At 31.6% G+C, this 12,520-nt stretch overlaps 1 protein-coding gene across 6 annotated transcripts; it reads right to left on the reverse strand.

The window, feature by feature from the left end:
• Nucleotides 1–406: 406 nt before the first annotated feature.
• Nucleotides 407–12,197, reverse strand: LOC106060014 (BLOC-1-related complex subunit 8-like). Of its 6 annotated transcripts, XM_056039800.1 has the most exons (9): nucleotides 12,060–12,188; nucleotides 10,089–10,170; nucleotides 9,785–9,874; nucleotides 9,302–9,414; nucleotides 8,670–8,734; nucleotides 8,025–8,129; nucleotides 4,222–4,317; nucleotides 704–799; nucleotides 407–451 (listed from the first exon to the last, which is right to left on the reverse strand). In XM_056039800.1, exons 1-8 carry the CDS (start codon nucleotides 12,060–12,062, stop codon nucleotides 745–747), a joined length of 609 nt encoding a protein of 202 aa, XP_055895775.1. In that variant the 5' UTR covers nucleotides 12,063–12,188; the 3' UTR covers nucleotides 407–451; nucleotides 704–744. The 6 variants fall into 6 exon arrangements, with proteins under 6 accessions (XP_055895775.1, XP_055895806.1, XP_055895769.1 ...); XM_056039831.1 differs by lacking the exon at nucleotides 8,025–8,129 and having other exon boundaries at nucleotides 12,060–12,191; XM_056039794.1 differs by lacking the exons at nucleotides 407–451; nucleotides 704–799 and adding an exon at nucleotides 2,886–4,031 and having other exon boundaries at nucleotides 12,060–12,186.
• Nucleotides 12,198–12,520: the final 323 nt, after the last annotated feature.

Consider the following 12,520-nt stretch of genomic DNA (forward strand, 5'->3'; position numbering starts at 1 on the left):
TGAATTAAACTGTTTGTTTTCAAGGTGACTCTGTTTTGCACTTCCATTGAAGTTTGTCCTGAACTTGATTGTAACTTTTCACCTGTCTATTTATCCTTTGCTGTAAATCCATTCAAGTGTGTGACTGTTAGCTAATAATGAAAGATAACAATGCACTTTTTTCTAAAATGTATGTCAGATCTGCATATATTTATGTTTAGTTGTTTTAAATATCAAGTATAAACCTTTTTTTGAATTGCATAAAACATTAAAGCCAAACAATTATATAAGCCACAGCAGCACATACATATTGGTATATTCAGATCAATTAATACTTTAAGAAACACTCTCTAAATATTTCTTTCTTTTGTTAAACTTACCAAGTTAATTTTTTTATTTAACTATTATTAAAGATTTCAATAAATAAATGTATAGACACATACACTTTGTCGTCTTTCAGAAAAGGTTTTTCAACTATGACACTCTTGTTTGACTTGTGCTTCAGTTTCTCTTAACTATGACACTCTTGTTTGACTTGTGCTTCAGTTTCTCTTAACTATGACACTCTTGTTTGACTTGTGCTTCGGTTTCTCTTAACTATGACACTCTTGTTTGACTTGTGCTTCAGTTTCTCTTAACCCTTAAAACGCGTGTGGTAGTCTATCCTCCAAGCATCAGACTTGTGGTCGCACTCATTGTAAAACAGTTCAGCACTTTAAGGGTTAACTATGACACTCTTGTTTGACTTGTGCTTCAGTTTCTCTTTTATTCATGCATTGTTTTTTCCTTTCTATTTTTTTCTTTGACTTTTTCACTTGTTCTGTAGAAAATAAAATTGTATTCAGAAACTATAGAAGGTGTTTTATTTATTGGTTTTATCTTTCTCCACTAAAACCACTAGCTAAAATTACATTTTTTTCAATTGATCCTAAACTTGTGTTAATGCCAGTAAAATATTTGTACTACTTTAGCCAGGTATTCCACTTGCTGGTTTAATCATCATCCCAGACCCCAGCAGTGCAACAGTTCAATAAAGTTTAGAATTTAATCATTGCAAGTGGAGGTGTTTCTTTTGAAATGCTGTTTTAAATTTAGTCAGTTTAACTGGGTAATTAGTGTGCCATAACATATTTTTAGGTATTTTAGAATTAATAACACATATGAAGACCAAACAACTTGTATTTGTTGACTTTACCAGTCTTTTATCAACAGATTTAGCTTTCACATACTCCTCATTCTTGGCCAGTGGAAAGCTACCGAACATCTCACTAAAGATCAAGATGAAATATTTCTTGAGTCTGAGTGATATATCATTGTATTTTGTGTGTCTTTTAATGTGGAGCTAATTCATATTTCTAATCATCATAAATCTTTTTAAAAATGTCAGAAGACATAGATTGCAATGAATAATAACTTTAATTAAATGAACTCAAATACTGCAATAGCACAAAACAAATATTTGATTTGAATTCATTTTTAAGAATTGCAAGTACAAATAACATCATACAAAAATAAACAGAAAAGTTTGTTTAATTGTTCTTAACATGTATTCTTACTATTTAACCCCAAATTTATATAATAGTTCTTAAAATGTACTGATTTATTAAAACTAAAAAAAAAAAATTAAAAATATTCTTTGCCCATTATATAACCTGAAACCAGTTGCGAGATGCAGATTAGGACACAGAAAAAAGGTCTAATTGATTCTTTTTAGATGTGATATGTCTTTGAGATGACAATTTCAAGTACAATTTAAGAACTTTTGAACTGTTTCAACTCAACTTTACATGACAGATTGAAATAAATAGATATAAGCCAGTAAACATTTTTACATTATTTTCAGACATTTTATTAACTAAACTATCTAAAAACAAAACAAAAAAAAATGATAATGACATAATTTTAATTATCGTTAAAACATAATTAACCCATTCAGGTCGTCTGCCCAACTAGTCCAAGAACCATACTTTGGAGATGACTTTAAGGTGAATGGCCAACTTAATGTGCCATGTTTGGGTTCATAACTTAGCTATCATTATTTGCCAAAAAATAATGATATATTATTGAATCTAATGATTCTAGTAATAATGTTTGTATTGAAAACACCCACTGGAAGTGCAACAATGATGAGCAAGAGAAGCGTGCTGATACCAATAGTTCTACGCTAAATAAGCTAGCTTTTACTTCAACAAATACTGGAATGCAAAGAACTTGCTATAACATTCATGATACTTAGTGGAATGTTCTTTTTGTATTGCAAAAAAAGGCTAGCTCAAATAAATAAATCAAGAATTCAAACCACAAGGACCTGTCAAAAACATCCATATGATTCAAGTCGAAAGAAGTTACAATTACCGAATGTCACAGTTTTGTTGAGTATATTTGTAAATATGTAAACAATCAAATAGCGCCACTTTCTTTTATAGGCTATGAAGTCATTCATAGCAATTATATTTTGTGTAGTATATTTTTTTCGCCACATTTTCATTATTTGCTGTGACGTCATTTATTAGCACTTACTTTGGGGTGCATTTTTTCACTATCTTTAAATTGATAGACAAGCTGTACTTTTGTGGTCATGTATAGTCTTTTGGCATTGGACAACCTTAGTCATATTGCCTTTGATCTATTATGGGTAGGACTATTTAACCCCTGTTTAGGGTGAGTCTTAGTTATTTATTTCTATAGGGTTTCAGGGTTGGCAATATTTATTTCACCATTGAGTTGATACAGTGGGTTTTGGTATTACCCTAGACATAGTTGTTAATCTTGGTCAGTCTTGGTGGTCAGAAGTTAATGAACTTTCTTGTAAGCTACTACCAAGATTGACTTCCAGTGACAGTTTCTACAGTGTACCTGTTACAGAGACGAACCTTTGGCATAAATTATGAAACTGAGAGGTTGAAGTCATTATGAATGATTTGTCAATGTTGCCAAGCAACCTATGACTTATTATCTTCATATTTATTTCTGATTATCATTCACATTATTCATTTTAATATCATTGTATAAATATCATTGTATTAAATTCATATTTTATTTTAAATCATCATACACAGTGTATGTACAACTGAGTGTGTATGGTGTGTCTGTTAGGCTGAACTTCAGGACTAGTATAATTATCAAGTAAAAAGAAAACATAATTTTTCTTTAATACACACACATGCTGTAATTAAAATTATACTTAATTACCTAGGCTTTTAAATATATAATGATACATAATTAGGGTCCTGATACCAAACAAACAAACAAACAAAAAAATATGTGTCATCTAAGAATGGCAATACAAACCATGGAATTAAGAAAATATTTTTGTCAGGATTTGACAGACTACATAACTTTCTATAACATTTTCAGTTGGGATTGTTTTTTTTAATAAATTCTTTGAAAGTAAACCCACTTGGTACACATGTTGACTGGAGGAAGTAAAAGGAAACAAATACATTCAGTTCATCATGTTCAGCTATATAAAGAAAAACTGCCAGGAACTATTTATTCCTGAGCAAAGCACCATAAGCTTCAAAGGAAGAGTAGTGTTCAAAATGTACAATCCACAGAGTTCAATAACACATTTTATATTCTGCATTTCAAAGCTGTCTTTTCAAACAAAAAGACTTAAGTCTGTAGTAATGGTAACGGAAAAACAGTAACAGAAGAGTGTTTTGTTTACTATAGTCAAATTACTCAGGCCAACCTAGACTGCATCCTGGAGAATGCTGAAAAATATTTTCTATACATGAGAAAACTCAAAAAAATAAACATTCCTGCATCATATATAGAAAAATGTTTTACAAATAATTTCAATATTACATGAAAATTAATTGGAACTAATTTTTCTGTAAAATTCTATTTTAGCTATAATTTAATTCAGACCCGCGGGTCATTCTTTAAGAAAAATAGAAATATTATAACTTAAATTACTATCCTATTTCTAAACTACAGCCAATGCTAGAACTGATCCACAAATCTAGAGTTTGTTAACTCCTAATGACATGTACTGTTCAACTTCTTCATTTTCTTGTGAATCTTCAACTAGTTGTTTAGGAATGTTTCTGAAAAACAGTGAGAACAAAATGGAGATTTTGATTCATTCCATAACTCACCAGTTTTTAAGTTTTATATTTTTTGTGTATTTAGAATTCCATTTATTTATATTATCTTTACAGACATTCTTCTGTTCAAACTAAGGATAAACATTGAAAAGTTGTAAGAATATTATCTGACTAAAAACAAAAAACTTACTCTGGTAATAATTGATGGTCAGCTTGTAGATGTCTATCCCCTGACTTCTCTAACTGTTGAGTTGAAGCCCCATTGGGACTATGTTTCACAATCTTTCTGAAAATTTATAAAAACTAGATTCATAAACTTAATAGGACTAAGAGCTTGAATTATAATTTTATACCATACTAGCTGATACCCGTGCTATGCTAGGGTTGAAATACTTGGTATGTATGCTTATTTTGCATGGAACACCCTTAAACTCTTAATAAAACAGCCCGTATTACAACACTTCCACACCCCCCAACACATCAGTTGTAGCCTTCTTATCTGCCTGTATTACAATGCCCCCCCCCCTAATTTTAATGAAACATCTCTCCCCCAATAATTTCACTTTTTTCAGATACAATAATATCCCATAATTTTTTTTTTCATCTTTCAATAGAGAGCCCTCATTACCAACCTCGAACTTTTAATTCTGCCCCAATGTTTTTTCATCTTTCAAATGAATGGTCAGTAAAGCACAGTTTTAAACAAAGCATGCATTCCTAGCAAATAATAATGCACCCTCACTACACACATTTGTACCCATAAATAAAAGAAGTAATGATAAATAATTAATTGAAGCTTTGTTCTACCCATGGAACAGTTTAAAAGTTACTCCACTCTTTACATATTTATTTTTATTTTGTCAGTCATAGATCTAGATTTAGAGAGATGCCTTATTTAGAATAAACCTTCTTCACAAACACTTTTAATACGCTCTTATATTCATTGAAACAATTTTTTGGGACTTTTAATTTAGAATAGAGTTAAAATTGTGCTTCACATTATCATTAACTACAGTCTTTTACATTTCAAATTTTAGTAGTTTTCTCCACACACACACACACGCTTTCATACAGATGTTTCATGTTTTTTCTAAAAACACATTTGATAGTAGGGGTGCACCGGATAGTACTTTTTGATATCCGGCCGGAGCCGGATATGATCAGATAGTAAAATTTGATATTCGGCCGGAGCCGAATACCTAAGTGTCTTGTAAATAGCTTGTATTGCTGAGCATTTTACGAAACTGTTAAATAACATACCTATATTGGTTGGTATTAATTTTTTTTCCTTTTATATACCTTATTGTTTTTAACTCTTTTACTGATTGATTTATTCAAGATTAACAGTATTTATAAACATAAATTAATGAGTGTAGCATGAGCGTGTCTGTGTGTATGTACGAGGCCACCAACTATAAAGGCTGTGTGTTGGAGGGTCAATGTAAAATATGTTAGTATATATTTAACTAGTTACTAATGTAAATCTCTCATCTGGCTTGTATGTTGGTTGGATGTATGTGTTCAATAATTTCTGCCCAACAACTGGTCATCAGACTTGTAATTTTAAGTCCAAAGACTGCTTCTGGCTTCAAGGGCTTAATACTGATAGCTGTTAGTTAATCGTTGGAATCTGAAGCGTAGTAGGTCATATATTTATTAATCCAATTGTGGCAAACAATATTTTATTAACAGCAGGAACATCTATTATACCTACTCATGGCCTGAGCTTTAATTGTTGCGAAGCATAGATTTAATTGTAGTCTGTAGGCCTATTATTGATATCAGTGTTTAGATCTACTGTTATATAGATCTAAGAGAATTAGGAAAACCAACTATAGAAGAAACAAAATCACCCACACCCTCCCTACCAAAAAAAAAAAACAACATAAATAGACTTTGTGTTTGACGGATTGTAACAACCTGGTCAGATAGACGTAGTGAGCCTACACATGTAGTCCTAGTGTAGTGTGTATAGTTGATGGTGTTGACCTTCACGCCTTTTTTTTCCTTGGGCATACGCAATAGTGTTTAGTGTGCAGGCGAAAAAAGATAACACATTGGCATGATCAGTCAAGCATGTAGATAAATTATCTCTGTACCTTAGTTACAAAGGTCAAGTGTTTCTTAACATTCCAGCATATTTTTCTTTGTTTGCTAGATCTAATTGTGGTGCTTTAGATCAATTTATTTTCTGCGATGTTAAATTTAACTGTAAGGTTTTCCTTTATATATTAAGTCAATAGAATTAAACAATGAAATTAGTTTTCTTTCTAAAAGTTTTAATACAAGGGGAAAAATACATGCACATATTTGTTTTATTTTATTGTGCAACAAACGTGTGTTCAGCGCCCTAAATGACATTTCTCTACAAGTAAACAAACTTAGTCTCATCATCTAGTCACCTCTAGACAGTGTCAATATTTCTCAACAATCTGCGTTAATCCATTCTGGCTTAAGAATGGTCAATGTCTATCAATACATTGTCATGGATTAAACAAATAAGAAGTTGGGGGTGTTGAGCCCTCCCTTTAAAGATACCCCTGGTCAGTGTCTGTTTGGCTTGTAGTCCAGCCTCCTAATTGAGACTTAAAGTAAACAAACTTATTGATCCGGCCAATAGTATAAAAGGTGTGGCTTGTTTCCAGACCCTTGATTGACAACCTATCTCATAATAAACAAACTCATACCACAGTAACCTTATAGAGATTTGGCTTGTAGTCCCGCCCTAATAAAAATTCTTCTTCAAGTAAACAAACTCAGTTCCCTCATAAGATGTGACCTCTAGAAAGTGTCAACACGTTGACATCTGGCTTAATGTGGTCAGCTGCCTATCTGTGAACTCAATGTTATGGACTAACCAAACAAAAGGAGGTGGGGGTTGCTCCTCTCTACCTCTGAAGATATACCCGCACATCTAGACAGATTATCAGGGTGACGTAGTTAAGGAATATTACATGTTTACTAGACCACTCAAAGGTCAAGACAAGCTTTTAAAATGTGCCAGACATCGCTGCTACGTATTTAATGCAAATTTATAATGTAAAGACTTATTTCTATTTAGATTAACACGCCTTGTCTTTGTACTAAAAAATATTTGGTGCATAGTCATAGTTTATAGTTTTAAAAACAAATTCTTTTATTTGAAACAAAAACGTTAATGTATTTCAGAACTGACATTATTGATTCATGTCCACTTTATGAGTATTGGTTTATTTTTATTAACATGGAGATTTAGTTTAAACTTCTTGTTGGACATTTATCAGCATCGATTACCTTTATATTGTTTGCCTTTTGCCTGTTTTGTTTCGATATTTAAGTGTTACCTCCGTTTGGCGTATCTGGAAAAGACTTAGTGCGGAGGCGCATAACAATATTAATAGAAATACAAGTGTAGCTTTTACTGTCCGGTTTACTATCCGGTAGTGATATCCGACCAGAGCCGGATAATGAAAAAGTGCAGAATATTCGGCAGAAGCCGGAGCCGGAGGGACTATCCGGTGCACCCCTATTTGATAGTCACAATGATCTAAGGATAATCCCTCACATTTACTCTGACACCTATCTACACCTAGATCTGTGAAGAAATAAACATAAATTTTAAAAAAATGGAAGAAAAGAAATTTACGCACCAAGAAAGTATTAACAAGTGTTTTTTAAAGCTGAAAGAATTATAGTTTTATAGTTTAGACATTCAAATGTAAACTTTCCAAGACTTGGTAGAAATTGTGAATAAAAAATCCTTTTTGATAAATTTATCCACTGCGGTTTCAACCTTGAAGATGGCTGTTATCATACACTTAAGTTAAATAAGAACAAAATAATTTTTAAAAATAGAATCATCCACTGCAAATGGGAGAATTAGTAATTATGAATCAGTGAGTGTATAAGACCAAGAGTTTTAGATCATATATTATGATAGTAAAGAAAGGTTTGCATAATTTAGCTAGTACTGCTGAAAATGTTTCTAAATGATATCACACATAAATACTTGACCTTTTGTCTGCGTAGGAAATTTGCTGTTTCATGAACATTGCATTTTTTAATAAATCTTGAATATTTTGAAAATGTATTGCACTGGATAGCATGCCCTTGACTGCACTGTTAGAAAATAGTTCAGAATAATTATGTGCATGCATATGGCTTGAATGGTGAGGTCAAAACCTCATAGTGAATTATTGCACAGTAGTTGCATTAGAGTGCATGTCTATTCGCAGAAACATTAATATCAAATTAAAATGACACATTCTTTTGAGGTATTAACCCCAATACAACCTTGACAATAACCATAAATCAAATCTTTAAAAGTTATATTTATGAAGCAAGTGCTTCTGTTTAGGATTATAGCTATTCAAACTCTTCCAACGCCCAGAGGTTTGTACCTAGCTCTAAAGTATTACATATCAGCATTGTATTTCTTAGCTTATATTTTCTATTTGTAAAGTATGTTTCAATAATATTTAGCTAAGTTTCCACACATCAGTTAATAACACCCTTAGTAGAGTTTATAAGTAAAATAAAAAGCCAATGTAAATAAAAACAAATTATTCAAATAATAGATATAGAAGCAGTGGGTGAAAAAATCATTACATAAGTTTTAAAAGGAAAGCACAAACTGGAGAAATATCTATTGCTACTAACTTTGTGGCATACTCTGCATCAAAACATGAGCCTTGAACTTTGGCTTGAATGTCTTCAACTTCATGCTAATAAACAAAACAAAATGGCGGCTCATCATTAATCTCCTCACTAATATCAATCGGAAACATTTTTTAAATATCTGTACAATAAAATAATAATCATCCAACCCACAGATTAGAAGCAAACCTTATCTTAGGAAACTTGCATGTATAAAGATGGGTAGTAGAGTATTTAAACAATATGTTTTTTTTTACACCCAGTGAATTTTTCAAAAGTCTTAGATTCTCTTAGCCACATAAAATATATATTTTTTTTTGCCAAAAAGCTATTTCAAGTCTTTTACATGTCTAATGTTTTGCAAATGAAAAATGAATATGTTGTGCGTACATTTGTAAATCTGTTTTCTAGCATACTTTCAATGGCATCAAAGTATTTTTCAATAAACTAGAAACGTTTTATACTCGCAACATTCTTTCAAATCTCTAAAAAAAAATGTATGTGTAAATATCTCCTTCAGAATACTAACTACCAGAGTGTACAAGTGAATATTTAAGTATTGATGCTAAACAACAAATGTACATTCCTAAACCAAAAAGTGAACAGGAAGCTAATTGTCACTGAATTCTTCAAACCTTTTGATCAACAAGTTGGGGTAAAGTTTTTCTAACATGTTCTTGGATACGAAAAAATGCTAAAGATGGCTCATTAGCAATGATGTTCACAGTTTCTGAAAGTTTATCAGCAACTGGGGACATAAGAAAAAATAAAAATTAACTGACAAAAGGAAGGTCAACCATTTCTACATACAAATATCTCCCTGAGACAGAAACAATTATATATTTTAAACATTTCTTAGGATTTTTTGCCTTTAAAATGTAATATTGAAAAAGTATTTTAACCAACAATATTTTTCATATGCATATTGGAGCTGGCATTTAGCTTTTTGAATTAGATACTATTGACAGTGCTTATTTTACATGAAATTTAAACTAAGATCAATCAAGCTAAGTTTAGAATGTCAACATCATTCTGATGATAATTTAATTTGTGGATGATAAGTAATGTATTGTATGTATTCAGTTAAATTTTATTGAAACAACACCAACTAAACCTACATTTTTTGACTTTATGTTCTAGCTCTGGATCTGTTTGATTCTCCTTGTAAAAGGGCTGTGCTGACATCCGTGTATATAAACTGTCATTTCCTTAAACATAGAAAAAAAAAGAAAAATAAACAATTCTGTCTGCAAGGAAAACAAACACAAGAAGTAAATCTAGAGAGCTAAAAAACAAAAATGCTTATCTAGATTCTCTACATTAGTAATCCCCAAAGTATGTCCCAATACGCCAGCACAAGGTGTTGAAAATCAATCCCCTTTATCAAAAAAAAAAAAAAAAGGTTGAAAAATGTATCTTTACCTACATTAGGGCACTCGCTTTTCTCAAACATGATTGGAACCATGACCTTTAACATATGTGTGTTTATGACTGAATGTAGAATCTACCAGCAAAAGGAAAAGGGTACTTGTTGAGCTATAGCCAATATGCATATATAACTTTGGTTTTATCAAGTGAAGGCCTATCCTTATTTCTCTTTCTGCTAGCCCTCAACTAGAGTCTATGTTAATGTTACGAAAAAAAAAAATTAATCAGGCTTAATTCTCATTAGTCTGTATCCCATGGCATAAACCAAACCAACTGAAGGACCTGGATTGTGAGGATGATCTATTCATCATATATTCTAGCATTACCTGGGAATACAATTAAATTACATTTTAAATGTATAAAAGAGATGATGGAGAGCTTAAAAGAAAGCCTCTAGCTCTAGTTTCTATTATTATACTTTTAGTTGGAGAAAGTAAAAACACTTGTGCTGGCCAGATGACACCCTGCTTGTTAACCATTGCCATTCCATTGGCCAAAGATACCTTAACATCATCTTCCCTATGCTCTACTGCAGTCTATACTGTTGTATACTTTAGTCTATACTTTATTATTATACTTCTTATCTTATATAATACAGACATTACTTCAAAAAAGAAGATGATTACATCATACGCGTCATGCATTTAGTCATGTATATTAACAATGAAGTAAATTCTGCAAAGTTACTGGTTTTCCTGGCTAGCCCAGGCAACCCATTCCATGCTCTAATAGCACTAGGGAAGAAGGAGCATTTGTACAAATTTGTCCCAGCATATGGAATGAGGAATGTGCCTTTATCTTTGTGTCTTTCTAAGTATTTTATTAGTTTCTGTTTTTGTATTTGAAGATTTTGGTTCAGTGTTTTATGTATAATTGCTACTTTACTTTTAAGTCTTCTATCCTGAAGGCAGTCTAAATTTAGTGATTTTATTAAAAGTGTTACTTTAGTCAAATGTGAATATTCGTTTGTTATGAATCTCACTGCTATATTTTGTGTCCGTTTCTTAATGTTTTCTTGAGTTGAGGGGTCCCAAACAGAGGATGCATGTATATTCTTTTTTGGCCTAACCAAGGTTAAATAACATTTTAGTTTTATGTTCTTATTTGATTTATAGAAATTTCTTTTAATAAATCCTAATGCTTTGTTTGATTTTTTGATAGCTTAATTTAATCATCAATATGGAGATTCCATGACAGTTTTTCATTTATTATAACACCTAGGAGGTATTTTACATTTTTAGTCTGTGTTACTGGTTTACCATTAATAAGATAAGTGGAATTAATTTGTTTTAGTTTTTTTGTTACTCTTAACAACTGACATTTTTCTGGGTGGAAAGACATGCTCCAATTTGATTCCCATTTCTGTAATTCATCTAATTCTCTTTGTAAAATGTCTGTATCTTGTGTTGTTTTTATTGTTCTATATATTATGCAATCATCTGCAAATAATCTGACTTTTGTTCCTGAACTAATGCAATTTGGTAAATCATTTATGTAAATTAAAATTAGTAGTGGACCTAACTTCCTAAGCCTAAGACTGTTCGTTGAGGTACACCTGAGTTTACTGGGTGTTATTTTTTTTATTGGTGTTGATTTAGAGTTTAGAGCCATTTATTATTACAGTTTGTTCTCTCCTTATCAGAAAATCTTTAATCAATCTCAATGCCATCAATACTACTAGATAGATCTAGATCTAAATTCTAGTACAACTAGATCTATGACTATACTATAGTCTATACTGTCTATATAGTAATACTACTATTAGTACTATACTATTATGTCTAGCTATATTAACTATATAGGCTATAGTATATATACTATATAGCCTATACTGCCGCTTTTAGTATTATACTATTCTAGATTTAGTTATAAAATTATAAAAAATCTAGATCTATCAACTAGATCTGGATTAAATTTAGATCTAGATCGATCTAATAAATTATGAATATATTAATCTAGATTTACCATGCATGACTATTTTAATATTTAGATCGTAAGGTTATAAATTAACTTCATAAAATATTATTATGATAAGCTCTTTCACTTTCACCACCGATAGACATTATGATTCTTTTGTCAGGCTACCACTTTGGGTATTCTGGGGTGAAAAAAAAAAAGAATCTAGGGCTAAGTGTTTGGTTACGTTTCATTATGTATGTATGTATGTATGTATGTACATACATGTACCAAGAGCACAGATTGAATAGTTTCCACTTGCGCTGAGACGCATAATGGGCATCTCTTGGAGGGACCATGTCTCCAATCAGGAAGTTTTGAGATTGGCCAATATGAACAGCATGTATGCTCTCCTGACACAAAGAAGATTACGCTGGCTCGGACATGTCACCCGCATGCCAGATGGCAGAATCCCGAAAGATATCTTGTGTGCTGAGCTTGTGGAAGGAGTCAGACCCAAGGGCCGCCCA

Source organism: Biomphalaria glabrata, chromosome 1 (assembly GCF_947242115.1).
Source record: "Biomphalaria glabrata chromosome 1, xgBioGlab47.1, whole genome shotgun sequence".
Taxonomy (NCBI): Eukaryota; Metazoa; Mollusca; class Gastropoda; family Planorbidae; genus Biomphalaria; species Biomphalaria glabrata.